This window comes from Aulonocara sp. 'chitande type north' Nkhata Bay, linkage group LG12 (assembly GCF_057382095.1).
Source record: "Aulonocara sp. 'chitande type north' Nkhata Bay isolate Kocher_YH1m ecotype deep benthic linkage group LG12, A_spYH_male_GT1.1, whole genome shotgun sequence".
Taxonomy (NCBI): Eukaryota; Metazoa; Chordata; class Actinopteri; order Cichliformes; family Cichlidae; genus Aulonocara; species Aulonocara sp. 'chitande type north' Nkhata Bay.
The window spans coordinates 10,840,021-10,862,087 of record NC_141355.1 but is presented as its reverse complement, the minus strand read 5'-3'; the positions used below and the strand labels follow the sequence as shown (position 1 = coordinate 10,862,087).

General features: G+C 39.6%; 2 protein-coding genes across 2 annotated transcripts in view; both read right to left on the bottom strand.

Annotated features, from left to right (window-relative positions):
• Window positions 1-1,273: 1,273 nt before the first annotated feature.
• The window catches only part of LOC147316962 (NMDA receptor synaptonuclear signaling and neuronal migration factor-like), a 74,450-nt gene continuing 53,656 nt past the window's right edge, over window positions 1,274-22,067 (bottom strand). Inside the window, exons 13-14 of the mRNA XM_086313496.1 lie at window positions 11,793-11,868; window positions 1,274-7,651 (exon numbers count right to left, since the gene is read on the bottom strand). Of these exons, the coding sequence (XP_086169622.1) occupies window positions 7,554-7,651; window positions 11,793-11,868 (174 nt within the window). The 3' untranslated portion in view covers window positions 1,274-7,553. The remainder of the gene's footprint in view (window positions 7,652-11,792; window positions 11,869-22,067) is intronic.
• LOC147316963 (uncharacterized) lies at window positions 19,456-20,528 on the bottom strand. The gene has a single exon (XM_086312851.1). The coding sequence runs from the start codon at window positions 20,411-20,413 to the stop codon at window positions 19,721-19,723; it is 693 nt and encodes a 230-aa protein (XP_086168977.1). The 5' UTR covers window positions 20,414-20,528; the 3' UTR covers window positions 19,456-19,720.

Genomic DNA, 22,067 nt, shown 5'->3' with positions numbered 1-22,067 from the left:
CCCTGTGTAACTGAGTAGGGTAGTACTGAATTCATGATGTGTGTTCATAATAAAGTAGAATGAAGTGTTTTTGATTGCCCTGCACATTTAACATGTTACCTTAGTCTGCAACACAGCTAGTTATGAGTTCTTGCGTGCTATCAATGGCTGTTCCATCTGGAAAATTTGTAGCTGCAGCTTACAATGCATCACTGCAGCCTCTGAACATATGCTACTTCCATCTGTTAACACAATAACTATATTTGATACTCACAGCAGAGCAGCATATGCATATTTGTACTCTAGGATGCTTCTATATTATGAACTTCAAAAATCTCTGGTGTATATAATTTCTGTCTGATTCTGGAGAACTAGGATAACTGTACAGATTTTATTTTTGATTTATGTAATATTTAATTTTACATCAATATCAGTCTTGACAAATGTGATTGGGTATTTTTGCCTTTAAAAGAAAACATTATCATATGCATCATTATTCCAAGTCTTTTTGTATGCACACTAATATTTATCATTGCTAAACTCGGCTTCTGGCTTTTTAACATCTTAAAACAACCAATTTGAATATGGTGAATCTGCTTTGAAAATCACCATGGGAACACAGCCCATAGTAATCCAGACATTTTCCATACCATAAATGGAAAATGACAAGACAAAGTGTGATAAATGTTAAAGTGTTATTGAAGTATTTCGAGTTTATCCTCTGAGAACCAGAATTTGATGGCCATCCATCCTCTAGGTACTTGTAATGCTTCCATTTATGTGAAAAAAAGAACATTTACCCCACAAAATGAACATTTTTATGCTTCAACTCCATAGGTCCCCATTCATTTGGAACGATCTTGTGAGTACCCCCAGTGAAACTGGAGGTCCAGAAAGTGCATGTTCTTGAGTAGTTAGAAGTTCCTTGTTAGTGCATCATTGTGACTGTGCTGCTATATTAGATTTAGCATTTACTTCTGCATTACAGAGCCTTAGCAACACTCTGTAACTGATACATGTTTGCACAATTTTATGCTAAATATGTTAATGTGGCTATTTCACTGCATGAGTGCTCAGAAGAAAATTTCATGCATTCTGCACACAAAGAGAAAGTTTAATAAGATGGGGACTTTTATCCCAAAGTGCACTGTGGCATCACAACCCAACCTGCATTTTTAGCATGAGAGGATCTTTTTACTTATGAAGCGACACGAAATGTAAACCAGGTAAAACTTCCTGGGGGCCAAAATGACACCACTGAATCAATGATAAGACAAAGACACAAGCTGTGTTTAACTATAGTTTACTTGGGGGAGGAAAGCTGTAGAAACAATACTTTTTCTCACAGGTTATTACCAACATTGTGCAATGCAAAAACATTTCCTTGCTATTAGTTCAGATACAACACATTGCCCTTGAAATAAGAAGCATTCTCTAATGTCTATTCTAAGGAAGAAACCCCAAAGCTCAGGAAAGCTACCCAGATAATAGTTTTAACTTATGCTAGTATCAAAATCACTATATGCAGTAATGTTAATTGCTATCATACCTTTAAGATTTTCTCTATCCATATACATGGATGAAGCTCACTGTAACATTTATAAATCTCACACTCTACTGTGTTGGACTAAAAAATCTATTCCAAAATGTAATGCTCAGTTAAATTATTTAGAAGTTGATCCAAAATGACACAGACATTACATAGACATATTATTTTCAAAACTTCCAGAAATACAATCACAGCCCAACTGGAGATGTCAGGGCAATCAAAGCAGTGTCAATTCATCATCCTCATCACACTCATTCCCAACTGAGCCTTGGAAATCTTCACTGAAACTGGAACAAAGCAGGAGGGAGGGCACAACAATGCTTAATAATAATTTGAGCGATCTTTGCAATTGTCAATATGACACACAGTTTCACGTGGAAAATAACAAGAGAGGAGGCAAAGCTCAAACTCTTGATTTATGTAATTATCCTCTCAAGAAATGGAAATGGCTGCTTCGGTGAACCATCACGAGAAGTCAAACTGCGTGTGGTCATTTCCCCCTGAAATACATCTGCACGTATATGAATACCTGACCTTATTAGAAGAGGCTTAACACCCCAGACATGAGTCATGTTTTAATGCCAGAGTTTTGTCAAAGCTTCCCAAACCGAAGTTTGCCAAGGCAGTCGCTGCTCAACTCCTTTAAAAAATATGATGTTTCCTGCTTTCTCCACTGCCAATATGTACAGGTGTTTACTTTTTATCTTAAAGCGACACTGGTCAATATTGCTGATCAATAACATTGTTAATGAAATAATGTATGCTTTGTTTCTGAATTGGGAGGATACTGTAGTAACAAACCCAGTAGCCTATAGATACCTGACACTGAAGCTTCTCCCGGTGATTTTAGATATTTGGAAACAAAATTTCTCCCATTAGATAAAGTATTATCTTCAGAAGTATTTCATGTGACCTTGGTTAGGGGTTTCTCCACTTGCTGATCATATTTAAATGAAAGGGACAAACAAAAGTGAAAGGGGACAACTGAGAAAGAAAATTGATTACGCCTTCATTTCATAAAAAATTAAAGGCAATTACTACTCCAATCACAAAGCATAATTATTGACTTTCATTGTGTGATTCTGTGATACTGGAGTTTTCGTAGTCTGTGTATGTAACAATGGCCAGTTCAAGATAACTGTGGTTGATATGTAGTCACTGCGTAAACTTTCATATTTTTAAGCACTAAAAATGCCAGAAATGTCTAACCTGCGATTCTGGCAAGCAGCAGAATAACTCATGTAGTCTAACCTTTTTGACCCAATTTACTTAATGGAAGAGTCACTCTGCTTCTTAAAGCAATTATCCTCAAAGCAAAGGTTATTATTTGAATATTTCTCAAAATGACATAATATACTTTAACTATCATTTTTCAGTACAGTGCAAGTTTTTGGAACAAAGATCTTTAAAAAAAAAAAAATCTTTGCTCAACTCGTCTTAGTAAGTTCAAACCAATCAGCCTAATTGTTTCATGTAAAAGATTTTTGTAGCAGCATTGTAAAATTCTGTTTGGTGTTTCACTGGTAATATTCAAAGATCTGATCTATTATCTCTGATGTCCCACATAACTGACTTTGCCATGGGAATGTGACTCAAAACCGCTCTAGTCTACAAAGTCTGCGAGTTGTTTTACACTGCTCGGGCTCTTCCTCAATGTTAGCACTGATGCGTTATGTTCCAGCAGGAGAGCTAAGTGTTTTATCTGATCAGAGCCATGGGGAAAATGTTGTGGGCTTGACAGCAGATAATGAATCTCCAGTAAAGTCTCTGTTGTCTTTGTTATCAGAAAACTCATTAGAAATCCATCAAACTTGTGCCAGTTTTTAGTGTAAGAGCACGATTAAACACCTCGACTTAAGATGTGGTTACAAGTGTCGAACAGAGGTGTGTAATTACGCTCTGGGCTTTGGCCTTTATTTAAACTCGCAGCAGAGGAGAAAGAAGAGGGTCATATGAGCAGAACTGGGGCTGCGATAACCGCTGCAGAATATAAAGAAGCCGAGCAGCGAGCACACTGCACGCACTGCAGTGTCTGTTTCTGTCCACAGAATTGTAAGACAGTCATTAAAATCCAAAGGTATCTTGTACAGTACCTCCAACAATGCTCTTGTACATACAAATATACAAATTGAAATACCAATACAGAAATATTCTTACACTGATTACTGCTACAGAATACAAACTGGGAAAGTATTTGATCTTTAAACAAATACATATCTTCATGAAGGAAAGTCATGAATGTACAATGATTTTTAAGATCAGAACCACCTTTAAGCAAAGAGATCACTGGGCACAAAGGACAGGCACGACCTCACATGATTAGTCCAAAACGCTCATAAAGCCTGAACAAAGGGAAAAGAAACATTGAAAGTTGTATAATTGCCTGAGAGTTACACTAACTTACACCAACCTCAACTAACTTTGACGTTAATGTAAACAAGGTGAACAGGCAAAACTAGCCAGACTGTACACAACGGCTGTAAAATACTACTACAATTTAAATACTGAACAGCGGCTCCCTGTTTGAAGTAACAGTTGGCGGTTTGATCAGCAAACACAATCAAAGGCTGATTGAATAACAAAGGAGGAGAGGGATGCCATGCAGACATCTGCATAGACTGGCTCACTGTCTCATGACCAAAATCATTTAGACCCAACCTGAGCCTAATAGACTCACTCACATGGAAAGTATAATGAAGTCCTTACACGTAATCCACCAACACCAAACAAAAAAAGAAAACACAAACTGTACAATGAAAATGTACAATATTTTCTACTGAGCATAACATTTATGAAAATTAAAAAGGTAGCAGTAGAGAAAATACCATTAAATATTCCCTAACAAATAAATCCCTGGTTCTCTCTGCATTTGAGGTAATTCGAAGACCCAGATGCCATGTGAGACAGTATGCTGCGTGACTTAATGGTGCAAACCAGGAGCAGCCATGGAACTAGAAAGGTCTTCGTTTTTCCTTTGATTACACCAAATTATCACAATGCTTGTGACAGAGATTGGGTGATACATGCTTCGTGGAATAAAATAGTATGTAGCAGCATTGTATCCCTGCCTGTTTAAGTACAGTGTGTCTCAATTCAAATACTTTTTCATTTAGTGCTTTATGTACACTATATAGCTACTTGTTTAGTAAATGGATTTACCAGATAGGCTTGTTTCAAATCAGAGCTGACCAGTCATGCACTCACCATTAATGGCATTTGCAATATGCAAAACAATTTAACAAAGCTAGTTTCAGTGCCTGAAGAAAAAAAAAATCTACCCTTAACAAAAAATAAATAAATAAAAATCTCTTATGGAAGGACTACCAGTTAGCTAGCAGTCTATCTGCTAGCTAACAGTGACCCTTGAGCTTGAGAAATGTTCCACATTTCTAGGTACTCAAGCAGCACTTTGTGGAGCAGCACTTGATATTGAACACAATGTCGAACTCAAATTAATGAGTTTAAATATAGAAGTATGTGATTTAAGACACAGCAAACATAGCAAATGTCATGGTAACAGGTATATGTGGAAGAAGATTGCATTCAATCAAACATGTAAGAGACCTTATCTCTGCAGCTTATACAATACCACTCATAATTATGACCCACTATTCTAAATTTGAGATTTCGGTCCCATGAACACAAAAACTCTCGCAATAACAGTTAAACAAGAGGGACATATTTTAAGCTGTTTGGTAGTTAAATGTAGTACATAAAATAGATTTCAGAGGTCTTTTGTAATTTCTACCTATCAAGACTGCTTCATGAAAACTAATTCCAGGTCAGCTGACGTGGATGGCCCAAGAAGCTGCAACAAAGCTTGGAATTTGTGGAAAAATAAGCAGTGAACTATGTTTACAATGCAGACAGGACACAGTATAAGAGACTAGTAAACATATCATGAACAACACACCTTGTGTTACTTTAAAAATATCACAACTCATCCCAAATCCAAACACTAATTTTCATTCTGCGAGCAAACTGCACAGAAGAAACAAGAAACAAAGCGCTTTTTCTCAGCTTGCGCTGCAGATAAGAAAGAGTGCTTTGGTCTGAGGGTGCAGAAGGGAGGAAAAAGTTATTATATAACAGAGGACACGACCACATCAGCACAAGTTTGAGATGAGACAATGTAAATATCACTCATCCTGTCCATTTTTACTCATATTCAATACTCATATTCAATACCAGTACATGTATTTCTAAACAGCACAGTCCCCCAAAACTTTTATTATTATTGTAAACTAAGTGTGCAATGATCAGCTATATGGCATTATTGTATTTGTTGATCTACACAACACTAAGCCCCTGAGTGGAGCTTAATATTCCTACAGATGATGTCATTTAGCTTGGATGACACATTTTTTTGAAAGAAAGAAAAGGAAAAACAGTACCGCAAAACTTTGTGTCACACAAAGTTTAAATTTAGAATTCAGACATTTGTCATTCCAAGAGGAGCTCAAGAAAAAAAGCAGTCATGTTGCATTGTGGGAAATGTAGGATCTTGCGAATGGAACAAGAAGAATGAAGATGAAGCTATCTCAGCCTCTGCTGCCTCAGCTTGAACCATTTGTCAGTCTGACTGAAACGCCCCAACTGCAAAACACAAAATCACACCTGTGCATCTTTAAAATCTTGCTACAGCAAAACATTTTACAGTGGACTGTAATGCTGGAAATAAGCATGGCAAAGACAGCGTTTGGGACACATTGTTGCTGTTATATGATTAAGATTAAGAGTATGTTGAGATGGAAACAACAAGCTGGTGGTGAGGGGAAACAAAAATAAGTCAAAGGATCGCATCGCCCCTACCACTCCACTGGATGTCCAAGCTAAATAAAGAATGAAAGTTCTCCAAAAATGTGAAAAACTGTTGGAATGAACTAAATATGCACTATATTACACTCACTGTAAAGAGTCTGATGTCAGCCTCCAACTGAAACCTCTTTAGAGGCTAGCTATGCAAGAAGGGTTTGAATGCACATGTGCAATACAAACACTGCAAAAGGCTTTGAGCCCACGAACCAATAGCTCAAGAAAAATCAGCTAGCAGTGGCTCAGTGGGCTAAAACACAATGCTGTAATGTTATGAAAAATATGCATGGATGCATCTGTCTGTTTGGCTACAGCTGACTCAAAAGGCGAGATGAAAATGGAGAAAAGCTCCGCTCATCCCTGATGTTCCACTGAAGATGACTCTGTGTGGAGTATGAAGGCCTTTGATTCTGATCTACAGTATGTTGTACAGGTGAGTACAATTCTTAGTAGAAAACAAAAGAATTTGACCTGAGTTATTACAACAGTCTGTAAGAAACACTATTACATTTATATGAAGGTTTAAAAAAAGACTGCAGTAAATAGACAACTCTAATTCTTAATAAGACTAATCACATGTCCAGATTATCACATGACAGCATGGCGAGAGATGCTGAAAATGTATTCTCTAATGCTCTAGCAAGCACTTGTTTATTTACATATAAGCTCTAATTCCTTTGTAAATAACTTATAAATCCATACTTATAAGCCTCCTAACAAGAGTAGATAGGTTGGCTAAAGGTGGGACAAGAAAAAAACATCCTCAAATCTCAGACAGAGATTCTCCACTGTCACTCTTGTATCTAATAGTCTCTCTGAACTCAGAAATCTAAGTGCAGTTGGCGTTTCTGACACATTTAGGCTAGGATGATGAGTCACTTGCTTCTCCAACTCACTCTTGTCCCCCTTCTTTCTCTTTTCTAGGGTTAGGCAGAGGCAGAAAGTGAAAATAGGTGCAGGTGAGAAAGCACACCGCCGGCTGAATCTACAGGGCCACACCCCGTCGCTTCAGAAGGGCTTACAAAAACAGACCCAACTGCTGCTGCCTCCACTGCTGCTCCAGCTTCTAGCTGAGCACACAGAGCCGGTCTAGGAACCTCTCTGGAGAGGAGAGGAGCCCCCCCACTTCAACCAAATGCCTTGACGCCATACAAAGGTAGGCTCAGATTCGCAATAACTGGCCGACAAGCCAACAGAACATTGGGTGGTGTCACAAGAGGTCGTCGTAGTCCAGTAGCTTGGAGTGCTGGCGGCTTTTCCACAGGCGAAACAAGCGGAAGTCAAAATACATTTCGATCATCTCTTTGCCTGCAGCCAGAGGAAAACAAAAAGAAGCCTTGGTTAGAAACACACACACACACACACACACACACACACACACACACACACACACACACTATACTGGCAAAATCACCCGAACTCATCCAGCATCACCCCTACAATTCAGGTATGTTACATCATCCTTTGCCTGCTACATTATTTGTTACTCTGGGGACCACATAAGTGTTTTTGTGCACACTGCAGGTCATTCACCTCAAATAATGAGCACATCACGAAGAGTGCATTTGTGTTCAGGTGTTTCAGTTTATCTGGCCTGACCTGTGCAGCTGTTGGCATCCATCCAAAGAGAGATTAAGCATGCTTAGAAAATGCAGAGTGTGTAAATAGCAAATTACTCTTAACTCTTAAAAATGTTTTGGAGGCATCATTTGCTGGGTGGTTTTACCTGACTCACATTTATCTTGGCCATACTGGCCTGAATATAAGGCAATCTTTAGGCTTGTGTGACAGTAATTCCATACCATATAACTGAAGATGAGTTACATTGTGTTTGTATATGTAGAAAATATATGGGTTGCGTGCTTTCAGCTTTCAATATTTGGCTCAGTCTCATCTTTATTGGTGTGACTGAAACCATGTTTCTTTGAAGCATACCACCCACCTAAACACTACTGCAGACTGAGTCACCACCCCCACCCTCCACCTTTTGAATGCCAACAAAGGCTTGAGGGGCAGCGCACAATCTAATGTCCCCGTCATCATAATATCTTTGGTCCAGGATCAACAATGCAACTGACCACTCACGTGGCCTGAGCAATTAGGAAGCATTAGGAATGAAATTAGCTAATCCTATTAAAAACTGTCACTAGCAAACATCATGAGCAATCTAAATCTAAATATTTACTATACTGTATAAATGAATGAAGAAAACACCTGAAATGTGTTCCAGAAGAAAGTTTTATATAAACAGGGCATGTGTTTTTTTTTCCCCCATATTGCAAACAAATGACTGATCAATTGCAATGTTGATCCTGGACCAACATTATTATGATGATGCAGAAACACCACCAACGGGCATATCAGACACACCCTAGCAGTAGCTAACTTCCCCTCTTCACCCAGAGAGTTGATGAAAAACTATTTAGAACTTTTTTCAAAGGTTCAGGGAGCATGGCAAACTCCCCACATCCCAAACCAATCAGGCATCTATAGAATGTGCCACAACAAGCGTCAACATGCAACCCCCAGGATGCAGAGCATCTGCTACCAAAGTCCCAGTGCCAGATACCACAGAACCCCTACAGAAGTCCTGTATCCATGCTTTGACAGGTCAGAGAAAGACCTACATGAAATTAGTGAAATTTATGATGACTGAATTTGGATGTTAGTTTTTGTAGGTCTAGATATTTAGTAGCAATTCAGGCAACTCTCAACATAAGCACACATCAGCTGATGGCTCATCCAGTCAGAATCCAATCCCAGTCTAAATTTCTTGTTGAGATTAACCTGCACATGGCTGCATTGGATCTTCAACTCACTTTGCAACGGAGTGCCACCGCCAGTTTAACATATATGGAATCTGAGGTAAACTTTCATAATAGGATGAATGTTTTTTCCCAAAATTTGTTCAAAAAGGTGATTTATCTTACGCTCAGATTATCCACACAGTGTTGTGCACATAAAGGTAGATGAAAACATGCCTAATGAATGTGAAAGTATGAACAACGGACACGCCATGTAATTAGCTGAAATCACTGTGATTATGGAAGAAGCAAAATATGGGTCAGAGTTGGGGCCATTGGCTGTGTGTGGTGGTATAATCTGTCACTGTTCCAGTAATATTACAACCAAATGGAGTTGAAGGACTATTTTAATGCTTACGGAAATATCAGTTTCAAGTCCAGCTAGAAAAAATATTAATTATTATTTAGAAAATGTAAAAAAAAAAAAAAAAAAAAAATCAGACCAGAGGGGAAATGAAAAGGTACGAAACACGTTACTGTCATTTCACTGGTACTGTAGTCTTAGATGTTGGAACAGATGTGTTGTGCTGCTACTGTTAGTTCAAACTGAGGTTTAACAACTTTACACAGGATAAGTTGGTGTTTGATGTCAGACTTTGTAAAACTGAAGAGTTTCCACATCACTGAAGAAACATGCTTTTTTGGTCCTGCTTCGTGGTTCTCAGCAGCTGTTGGGAGTGTGTATGTGTGTTTGACTGGCAAAGCTAACAACAGCAGCTCAGGCTGATGTCGTGACTCTCACTGCTGTTGCTGCTGTTATTGTTAGAAAGATGAAGCATTGATGAGGAGGAGGCATTTTTTACATGGTGCAAAATCAAAAATTTTAATGAGCCTTTGATATGTCGATAGTGCACTCAGCATGTTGAATTCTCTTATCTGCACTTGGAGATAAGTCACAGAACTGGATTGGCTGCTTGCAGGTCTGACTATGTGGTTAAATACTTTGATTTTTCTTTCAGTTGAACAGTGCTTTGAAGTTAAAGGGAATGCATTCATATTTCAGCCTTTTAACATCCACCAGGTCACTAGCAAATAGTCTAAGGTTAGGAGTAGCTTTAGGGTTGGGTTTTTATTTAATCACATGCTAAAAGGCAGTTTTTCAGAAACTAGACGTTACCTTTCAGTGAAAGATCGATACATTGCTTTTACATTACAGTCTATTTGTCATAAACCTTATTATATGGGTAATCCAAATAGGTGAAAATTATATAAAAGGGTTGGACACGAACTTAACCCAAACTCTACCCCCAACATTTGATGGCTCATAGAAAGTGAAAGCTGAGTGCAATGAGGTTTTTTATGAGAAACAGTGGGAGATCAATATATTACATAAAATGACTGGTTGGAATAAACAAATAAACGGCATAACAAGGACCAAAGCTGACTATATACTGTCTACTAGTCACAAAAAGTAAAGCTTAAGCAGCTATTGTAAGGAACATGGTGCCGCAGGTTGGTTTTCTTCCTCTCTTCCATTTTTTGAGTCACCAGTTGCCTCTAGTTGCTGTTGACCTCTTGAAAGTAAAATGGATAAGACGTTCTTTTCTCAGAGGATAAAATTGCTCCCCTCATATACAGGGATTTTATATTCATGTTTTTATTTATCATGGTTCAAGACATGGCAGTTCGTCTTGAAATCGGAAGGTTGCCGGTTTGCGCCCTGGCTCTCACAGTCTCGGTTGTTGTGTCCTGGGCAAGACACTTCACCTGTTGCCTACTGGTGGTGGTTAGAGGGCCCGGTGGCGCCAGTGTCCGGCAGCCTCGCCTCTGTCAGTGTGCCCCAGGGCAGCTGTGGCTACAAAGTAGCTTGCCATCACCAGTGTGTGAATGGTTGGATGACTGAATGTAGTGTAAAGCGCTTTGGGGTCCATAGGGACTAAGTAAAGTGCTATGCAAATACAGGCCATTTACCATTTATGGAATTCATATTTTTTCATCAATGACCTAGAAAGCATGAGTGCTTCACTGTGCTCAAGGCAATATATGTGCACTTAGCCAACTATTCAATATGCAGAATGCAATCTACACTGCATACGTTGACCTTAAAATGTGTATAATAAACTCCAACGTGGATGCCAAGTTTCATCTTCTGGCTGTCATCAGGTTCCAGAGATGATCTTTGGCTTGCTGGATTATCTTGTCAATTTTTTTCTTTCGACAGCAAGTGCTTCATGCTTTATCACACTGCTGCATTTTCTATGTATGTGGAGAAAAAGAGACAAAAGTGGTGATGGAGCAGAGTGTGGTGGGTCAGCGGAGGATGGGAAAAAGCACAGCTGGGATAATTATGTTTTAATAGGAAAATAATTAGCGTGGCATCCATAGATGTCAGGGAAATGATTGATGAGGTATCTGTTAAAAGCTCAGAAGAGTTTGCAAGTCTGTGTTTGCTCATATTCCCTAACAAGCTTTCTTTATAGCTAAGCAGCTTCCTGGCATTGACTAATACCCACTATTAACATTCAGAAAGAGTACCACTGAGGATGGTAGCATTAAATCAATACAAACACTGTACATGTGTTTTTTTAGTGTGTGTGCACGTTGTGGTTCTGCATCACAGGTCGAATCAGTGGGTTATCTGCAGCAAAAAGTTATTACCAGAGCTTAAATGAAACCGTTTACAAATGAGCATGTTTTACTCTCACCCTGTGCTGACAGCTCTAGTGGAGACTTAAATTCAACGGAGGTGGGTCTCATCAACCTCTTCAGAGTCTGAATAAGCTGCAGGGAAGAAAGGAGAAAGAGTTAGAGACAGAGAGAACGCTCTGTTCCAAATGCCACCAGCATTGTGAGATGAAAACAAACAAAGCAGTGGTAATGCGGTAGATAGCACTGTGTGCAGAGAGCTGGAGCAGACCCTGCAGCACTTCTGTTCAGCCGGGTGTATGCAAAAAAGGTCAATGTGCCACTTGCAGCACAGTAGCTGTAGTGAAGACAAACCCACTTAAACTCACTGTAGCTGCTTTTGAATGCTGAGCCAGACCTTTTGGTACAAGCCTATCATGTGACTTAACTAAGTCACATGATAGGGTGGGGCAAGGTCTCACAATGGTTTCACCCCAAACCTCTGCTGATAGTGACCCACACACTTTTTCATATACCTTGGCTCATGTGATGTGGTACATGATCAATAGTGGGTCAACAAGCCTGATAAGGGAAAACTCCCAGTAGGACTTAAATACCTGGGACTCGCCATCAATTGGTTTTAAAACTATAGAAGCTTCTTGGATGAGAGGTGAAACGTCCAGATGATTTTTCTTTCCAAGCTCCTAAGATCACCATGACCTGAATGACTGAGAACCTACACAGACAGTTATCAAATTAATTTGTTTATATATTTTTTAATGAAATTATGTATTTTGAATTTTTTTTATTAGTTGCCATTTTCTTCCTTTTGAGTCAATTAACTGAAGTACTGTGCAGCTTAAATAAGCACTACTCAAGTATAATGTGCTTGTTTTCAGTTTTTAATGCATCACCATGATGTGTGTGATAGAAAAAAGCTCATGTGTAAGGTTAATAGGAAAGATCTGTAATCACTAATTCTTCCATTCTGTTCTTCACAACACTCCTGCTTTCCCACAATGTCAAACTCAATACAGTCGTCATTACTTAGGCCCAGTCATTTTCTCGAGTTAGTCTCTATTCCACTTGCTTTACATCTCAGTACTTGTGTCATCCTACCTTCGAGACTCTCATTTATGTGACCCACCTCGTGTCAATCTCAACATCATTCTAACCAGACAGAGATTCTTATCCAAGTCAACATCAGTGGGTCATGCCCTACTTCTTACTATTATTGGACTCAGCTCTTCTGTGTAGTTTCATTGTAGTCTGATGAGCAGCTAGATCAGGGGTGTCAAACTCAAATACACAGTGGGCCAAAATTCAAAACTGGAACAAAGCCACGGGCTAACGTTACTATTTATTTAAATATTTTTATTTCTCCAGATATAAGAATGAATCTTTTCTTATGGACTCAAACACGTTTTGCTGAAAAACTGAATATGGAACAAGCAAAGCTTAATACTAAACCATATATATATTAGCTGTATAATACCAGTAGGCCAGCTCTGATAGTAATTTGGTATGGCTTCGCGGGCCAAATGTAAGTAGGCTGCGGGCCAAATTTGGCCCGCGGGCCAAAGTTTGTCACCTATGCGCTAGATTATAAATGATCTCTCCTTACTGGAGTGGGAATAACCTGTGCCTACTATGAATACAATCAAAGATACTAACCATGCATGTAAATGTTGCTGAACTGCAGAGCTCCTTCAGTGACAGACTGCTGCATCCTAGATGCATGAAGGAGTGTTTCCGCAGGTCCTTCCTCCCTGCAGCTGTCAGACTGTACAATCAGAACTGCTCCCAACAAACATAGATGTTTACATCTGCGCTGTAACTGCAATAAGTTAATTAACCGATTCGCACTACAACCTGCTTTGCCTCTTATCTGTAGTTATTTTTATTTAATTTAATAACTGTACAGTACTCTCTGTATATAGTAACCACTGTCCTTAATGTAAATATGTAAGAGAAATTGTGTATGTTTCTGTTCCGTGTCCTGTGTACTGTTTGTTTGTATATGTGTCTTTTTGGCTGCTGTTACAACCAAATTTCCCCTTGTGGGACAATTAAAGGATTATTCTATTCTATTCTATTCTATTCTATTCTATTCTATTCTAAGTACTATAAAAAAGACAAGGAATCTAAAGACCAAAGTCTCTTTGGTTTTAATCCAAGTATTGTTGCTTCTTTCCACAGTCCAGAGACATGCATGTTTGGTAAACAGGAAATGCTAAACAGTCCATGACTAAATAATTTGCTTGTACGACGCTGTTAAATCTTGCTTATAGTCTCAATTGCTATAAGATCAATAAGTCTATAAAACTGTTATCAAAATACGACTCTATTTGACAGACCAGTTACAAACTACTATCCAAGCTGAGATGAAGTTGTGTTAAACGTTTGTGATGAAAAACTCAAGAACAGTGATAGGTCTGTCTGGTAATAATGCAACACAGTATACTGATTAGAGACCAATGATGATGTTGTAGATGTACAGAAATTCTGAAAGTCTGAGAGCCAAGAGTGTGGAGTACTAATGCAAACAAATAAAGGAGTGAAACCCAGAGCAGAGCAGCCAAATTAGGTGGGCTTCAGGCCAAAGGAGCAGATCTGAGAAATGGTGCAGACTGAATCGTAATTTATGGTTCAGCAAATGTGTCTGTCTGCATACACATTAGCAGTAGAGGACCTATGTGTCTGTCAAATTGGGAAGGAAGGTATCCCGCTCCTGGTGAACAGCAGAGTTCACAGAGAACGTGAGAAAACCTTCAAAAACAAAGCATGAAACATACAGCCAGAAGTTGCAGTGAACACTTTTCATTGTTTTTTACCACTTTGTTTCACTTCAGCTCTTTGTTATTTTTTTCATTCATTTCATTTCATTTCATTTATTTGTTCATTTTCAGGCACAACAAATACCTATATTGAACATAAAATGCACAAAACAAAAAACAAAAATTGCCTGAAAAAGGAGTGGGACGAAGAAAACTTATTAAATCCCACCCCTATACTCACTCATCAACAAAAAAAACAAACTTCCCGCAGCTACGCCCATCATTGCATACAGACCCATCAACAGCCCCGGGCACATACAAGCATCTAAACGGCAGCTCGCAACCAACAATTAGAGCCTTCATAACTGAATACAGAATATATAAATTATAAATTGCATTACCACAGGTAACAGGCAGTAATAACTACAAGTAACAAACACACATACAGTGGGGCAAAAAAAGTATTTAGTCAGCCACCGATTGTGCAAGTTCCCCCACTTAAAATGATGACAGAGGTCAGTAATTTGCACCAGAGGTACACTTCAACTGTGAGAGACAAAATGTGAAAAAAAAATCCATGAATTCACATGGTAGGATTTGTAAAGAATTTATTCGTAAATTAGGGTGGAAAATAAGTATTTGGTCACCTCAAACAAGGAAAATCTCTGGCTCTCACAGACCTGTAACGTCTTCTGTAAGAAGCTTTTCTGTCCCCCACTCGTTACCTGTATGAATGGCACCTGTTTGAACTCATCATCTGTATAAAAGACACCTGTCCACAGCCTCAAACAGTCAGACTCCAAACTCCGCCATGGCCAAGACCAAAGAGCTTTCGAAGGACACCAGGAAAAGTATTGTAGACCTGCACCAGACTGGGAAGAGTGAATCTACAATAGGCAAGCAGCTTGGTGTGAAAAAATCAACTATGGGAGCAATCATCAGAAAATGGAAGACATACAAGACCACTGATAATCTCCCTCGATCTGGGGCTCCACGCAAGATCTCATCCCGTGGGGTCAAAATGATCATGAGAACGGTGAGCAAAGATCCCAGAACCACACGGGGGGACCTGGTGAATGACCTGCAGAGAGCTGGGACCAAAGTAACAAAGGTCACCATCAGTAACACACTACAACGGCAGGGAATCAAATCCCGCAGTGCCAGACGTGTTCCGCTGCTGAAGCCAGTGCATGTCCAGGCCCGTCTGAAGTTTGCCAGAGAGCACATGGATGATACAGCAGAGGATTGGGAGAATGTCATGTGGTCAGATGAAACCAAAGTAGAACTTTTTGGTATAAACTCAACTCGTCGTGTTTGGAGGAAGAAGAATACTGAGTTGCATCCCAAGAACACCATACCTACTGTGAAGCATGGGGGTGGAAACATCATGCTATGGGGCTGTTTTTCTGCCAAGGGGACAGGACGACTGATCCGTGTTAAGGACAGAATGAATGGGGCCATGTATCGTGAGATTTTGAGCCAAAACCTCCTTCCATCAGTGAGAACTTTGAAGATGAAACGAGGCTGGGTCTTCCAACATGACAATGATCCAAAACACACCGCCCGGGCAACAAAGGAGTGGCTCCGTAAGAAGCATTTGAAAGTCCTGGAGTGGCCTAGCCAGTCTCCAGACCTCAACCCCATAGAAAATCTGTGGCGGGAGTTGAAAGTCCGTGTTGCTCGGCGACAGCCCCAAAACATCACTGCTCTCGAGAAGATCTGCATGGAGGAATGGGCCAAAATACCAGCTACTGTGTGTGCAAACCTGGTAAAGACCTATAGTAAACGTTTGACCTCTGTTATTGCCAACAAAGGTTATGTTACAAAGTATTGAGTTGTATTTTTGTTATTGACCAAATACTTATTTTCCACCCTGATTTACGAATAAATTCTTTACAAATCCTACCATGTGGATTCATGGATTTTTTTTTCACATTCTGTCTCTCACAGTTGAAGTGTACCTCTGATGCAAATTACTGACCTCTGTCATCATTTTAAGTGGGGGAACTTGCACAATCGGTGGCTGACTAAATACTTTTTTGCCCCACTGTACATATACATACATATATATCTACACACACATGTACATATATGTACATACATACGCACACTTTTTTTTTTTTTTTTTTTTTTGGAATCCATACCAGCAATGGTAAGAGAACAGACATTACAGAGCACACTAAAAGCATCATTGAGTATACTGTGACCAGACCAACTGTTTGTAGAGAAATTTAAATCTATGAATATTTTTGCATTGTTTCAATTGTAAACTCAGACTGTTCCAGATTTTCACACCACATACAGACACACAAAAACCTTTACGGGTTGTTCGAGTTCTGGGTAATTTGAATTCTCCAAAGCCTCTCACATTATAAACCTTTTCTCGAATTTCAAATCTAGTTTGTAAATTTGCCGGTAAAAGTTTAGTAAAAGCTTTATACAAAATTATAGATGTATTGTAATTAACCAGATCCTGGAATTTAAGTAACTTTGCCTGAAGAAAGAATTTATGAGTATGATCTAGATAACCAGCCTTGTGAATAATACGCAGTGCTCGTTTCTGTACTGTGACTAATGGATTAGTTGTATTTTTATATGTGTTTCCCCACACTTCCACACAATATGTAAGCTATGGAAGAACCAGGGTACAGTACAGAGTACAAAGTGCATCTTTATCAAGGAATTGTTTCACTTTGTTCAAAACTGCGAGGCTTCTGGAAATTTTGGTTTTTATGTGTCTGACGTGGGGTTTCCATGAAATTTTATTATCAATTACGACTCCCAAAAATTTGTTTTCACTCACATTATCAATTGGTACACCTTCAATGATAATTGGTAATTCTACATTATATTTTAAATTACCAAAAAACATTGCTTTAGTTTTATTTATATTTAATGATAATTTATTTATGTCCATCCATTTTTTTTATTAATTTTATCTCCCTGTTTACGGTCATTACAAGATCAGTATAATCATCGCTACTGAAAAATATGTTGGTGTCATCTGCGAACAGTATGAGTTTAAGTACTTGAGAAACATCAAAAATATCATTTATGTATACATTGAAAAGTTTTGGTCCCAACACTGACCCTTGGGGAACACCACATATAATACCAGTTTCTCTGAATGGTAATGCCCTATGCTAACATATTGTTCCCGACCCGTTAGGTAACTTTTTAACCAGTTACCAGCTTTCCCTCGAATACCATATCTTTCCAATTTATCCAATAATATTGAGTGATTGATTGTGTCGAAGGCCTTTTTGAGATCAACAAAAATACCAACTGCATATTTATTTTTATCCAGTGTATCAGTAATTTCTTCTACTGCCTCAATTATCGCCATTGAAGTGGTTCTTTGCGTTCTGAAACCATACTGACCAACATTTATTATTTGATGTTTTTCAGGGAATTTTTCTAATCTTGAATTAAAAAGTTTTTCTAGAATTTTTGAGAATTGAGGCAGTAGAGAAATAGGCCTATAATTGGTAAAACTGTGTTTGTCATTACTTTTATATAGTGGTATTACTTTCGCAATTTTCATTTTTTTTGGAAAACAACCAGACTGAAATGATAAATTACAGATATATGTTAAGGGACTAGCAATATTCAGAATAACCTGTTTAACTACAGACATATTTATGTCATGATAATCCATTGAAGACTTACTTTTACATTTTAATGTGATATTTATTACTTCTTGCTCATTTGTAGCTGAGAGGAACAGTGAAAAGGGATTTGATTTTATATTACTGATATTTTCATTTTTATGACACGGGATGTCTGCTGCTAGTTCAGGGCCAACATTTATGAAGAATTTATTGAACCCATCGACAATATTACTCATGTTGTGATTTTCACCATTTGCATCAGTAAAATATTCAGGATATGATGTTCCAGAAGATCCTTGTTTAATTAAGTTGTTTAACACATCCCAAGTTCCTTTTATATTGTTTTTATTTTCATATAATCTTCTTCTATAATAAAGTTGTTTGCTCGTTCTTATAATATCAGTCAATTTATTTCTATATGCTTTATATCTTTGTTCCACTTCTTTTGTTTTTACTTTGATGAACTGTTTATACAGATTGTTTTTCTTTTTGCAAGCATTAATAATTCCTTTTGTGAGCCAAGGACTTTTTATCTTTTTTTTCTTTGTCATGTGTTCGTTTACAGGACAATGTTTATTGTACCACATAGTAAAAATATCTAGGAAATTATCATAAGCCTTGTCCACATCTGACTCTTCATACACCGAATTCCAATCTTGTTGTGCTAAATCGAAATTGAAGGCATGAATTGCTTCTTCATTTATTGTTCGCTTTGCTATCATGATCTTGGTATCTATTTTTTTTAAATCACAGTCACACAAAGTAAAAACTGGTAAGTGGTCAGTTATATCACAGACAAGCAGGCCACTATTAATTTGGAAATCCATGACATTAGTAAAAATGTTGTCAATAATAGTGGCGCTATGTGAAGTTATTCTGCTTGGCTTTGTTATTGTTGGATATAGTGATAAGCTGTACATCGTGTCAGTAAAGTCATCAATGGCTTTTAACCTTGTTAGATTTAGCAAATCAATATTAAAATCACCACAGATAAATAGTAATTTTTGGTTCACCGAAGCAAACGTTTTTTCTATCCATTCATTAAAAGTGTCAATACTTGAACTGGGTGTCCGATATATGCAACTTATTATAACATTTCTCTTTTTGTCATTCATAATCTCAATAGTCAAACATTCCAAAATTCCATCAATAGCCATAGACATAGTTGTTACAACATTATAGTTTATAGAGTTATGAACATATATAGCAACCCCGCCGCCTGCCTTATTTAATCTATTCATGTATTTTAAATCATATCCATTCAAACAAAAATCTATTCCTTTATCGACATTGAACCAAGTTTCAGTGATGGCTATAACACTAAAGGGGCGAGAAAATTGTTGTAAATAGTCCTTAATGAAATCAAAATTAGAGTACATACTTCTGCTGTTAAAGTGAATTAATGAGAGCTTCCCGTCTAGGTTAATTTCTTTTTCATATTGTTCCTGAGTGAAATAATTACAATTTTTAACAAAAGTAGAGAGAAAGTTACTTTCAGAATCTATTTCTGGATCTATTATATTATGCTCCTTATATTCACAATCTAGATCAATTACTTTCTGTTGAAGAATTGATTTCAACGTGTCCATGTCATTTCCTGGTGTAATTGATACATTGGTGTCAGTTATACTTGTCCAGATCCTCCATGTTCCTCACTATCAGTACTTTTGCCTCTTCTGGTGTCCCGTTTAGCTTAATGAAAATCTTACAGTTTGTTACCCATGTATGTTGTATTTTACCGTTCTTCTTCAGTTGCCTTGCCTTCCTCGCGATATCTGCGTTTTTTCGTGTCAGATGCTCATTAATGAAAACGTCCGTGCCTTTCAGTTTGCGTCCTTGTTTCAGCAGTGCGACCTTGTTCTTCCGATTGACAAATCTCATAATGACGGCCGGCGGTCTGTCACTCCTCCTGGGCAGTGAGTGACATGCTTCTATGTGCTCCAGGTCCATCTCTATCCCCTTGCTTTGGAGGAAGGACGCCACCTGTTGCTCCACCGAGCGGGTCTCCTCGTCGCTGGGCTCCCCGACGTTCCCGGCCACCGCGCGCGCGTATGAGCGCGGCTTGATTTTAATACCGCTGATGACCACGTCGTTCGTACGGGTGTACTGCTCCAGCTCATCCACCCGCCGCTCGAGATCCATGATCCGTCTGTCCTTCTCGGCATTTTGGAGGCGTAGCTGTTTTACCTCCTCCAGAAGCCCCAGAAGCAGCTCCTGCTGCGCCCTGACTGCGGCCACGTCTCCGCACAGCGCTCCGAGGGAGGTTTTAATGTCCTCAACCTCCTCTGGTGTTGGGCCTTTCTTGGGTGGCATACTGAAGCGAGAGCACGAGGCGGCCACCACGAGGGACCCGGAAGCGGAATTTCTGATGATGGCGCCTGGCTAGGCCTGCTGGCTGATGGTGGAGCCTGGCTGTGGCCTGCTGGCTGATGGTGGATCCTGGCTGTGGCCTGCTGGCTGATGGTGGAGCCTGGCTGTGGCCTGCTGGCTGATGGTGGAGCCTGGCTGTGGCCTGCTGGCTGATGGTGGATCCTGGCTGTGGCCTGCTGGCTGATAGTGGAGCCTGGCTGGGCCTGCTGGCTGATGGTGGATCCTGGCTGTGGCCTGCTGGCTGATGGTGGAGCCTGGCTGTGGCCTGCTGGCTGATGGAGGAGCCTGGCTGTGGCCTGCTGGCTGATGGTGGAGCCATCAGCCAGCAGGAGCAAAAACCTTTGCTCTTTTCCCCAGCAAGGCTGAAGAACCAACAACAGCACAAGCACAAGCACAAGTAGCCCACATACTGATTGAATCACATACTTTGTGCAAGTAGAAAGAATAGAATAAAAAATTTAATAGAAATATCCTTTATCATCCCTCATTTTGGTAAATTCAAATGTTGCAGCAGCGAAGTGACAGATTCATACAAAAGAAATAAGAGGCTGTACAGTACGAAACGGCACTGTTCACTGGTGTTGGTGTGGTGGCTCTGCACCTGCGTAAATCCATTGCCAGCTCCTTGGTTTTCCCTGCATTGATCAGGAAATGGTTCCGCTGGCACCAGTCCACAAAGTCCTGAATCCACTGTCTGCACTCTGAGTCATCCTCACCTGTAATGAGGCCAACTATGGCAGAACTATCAGAGGACTTTTGTAGTGTAGATGGCAGCCTGGATAGTTGATGGAGAAGTCTGCAGTGCAGAGGGTGAACAGTAACAATGCCAGCACAGTTCCCTGCAGGGCCAGCCCTTTGACCTCATATACTGTGGTCAGCCAGTGAGGTAGTCCAGCATCCACTGTGACAGATGGAGGTCCACTCCTGACAGCTCTAGCTTGTCCCTCAGATGTCCAGGCTGAATGATGTTAAAAGCACTGGAGAAATTAAAGAACATTATCTTCACAGTGCTTCCACGCGTCTCCAGGTGGGTCAGACCTTGGTGCAGGAGGTAGATGATATGGCATCATCCACTCCAATGGTAGGCTGGTAGGCGAACTACAATGGACCTCACCAGGGGACTAAGATGTTTGAGGACCAGCCTCTCGAGGGTCTTCATCAGATGCGAGCTGAGTGCTACCGGCCTATAGCTGCTGAGGTCCTTTGGCTGTGTGGTCCTCATCACTGGTACCACACAGAAGGTTGTCCACAGCTGTGGTACTTTACCCAGATTCAGGCTCATGTTGAACATGTACCATACAGTTGGTCTGCACAGCACCCTGATATTTTGCTGCTCGTTCCCCACCTGTGTTGAAAGGGATAGGATGGTGGTGGGGGAGGTGGGCTATGGGATGGAGTATTCTGAAGCAGAGGGGCTGGGTGATGGCTAAGAGGTGTATAGTCATGGGAAGAAAAGCAGGCACTCGTTGAAGATGGGAGGTTTGCAGCAGAGATGATTGGGTCTGAGGGGTAAGTGTCTGTGGGTGGGTGAATGAGCTGAACCAGTTCTTCAGATCATTCACCCACCCTAAATCTCCTAGAGCCTGGGAGTTTGGTT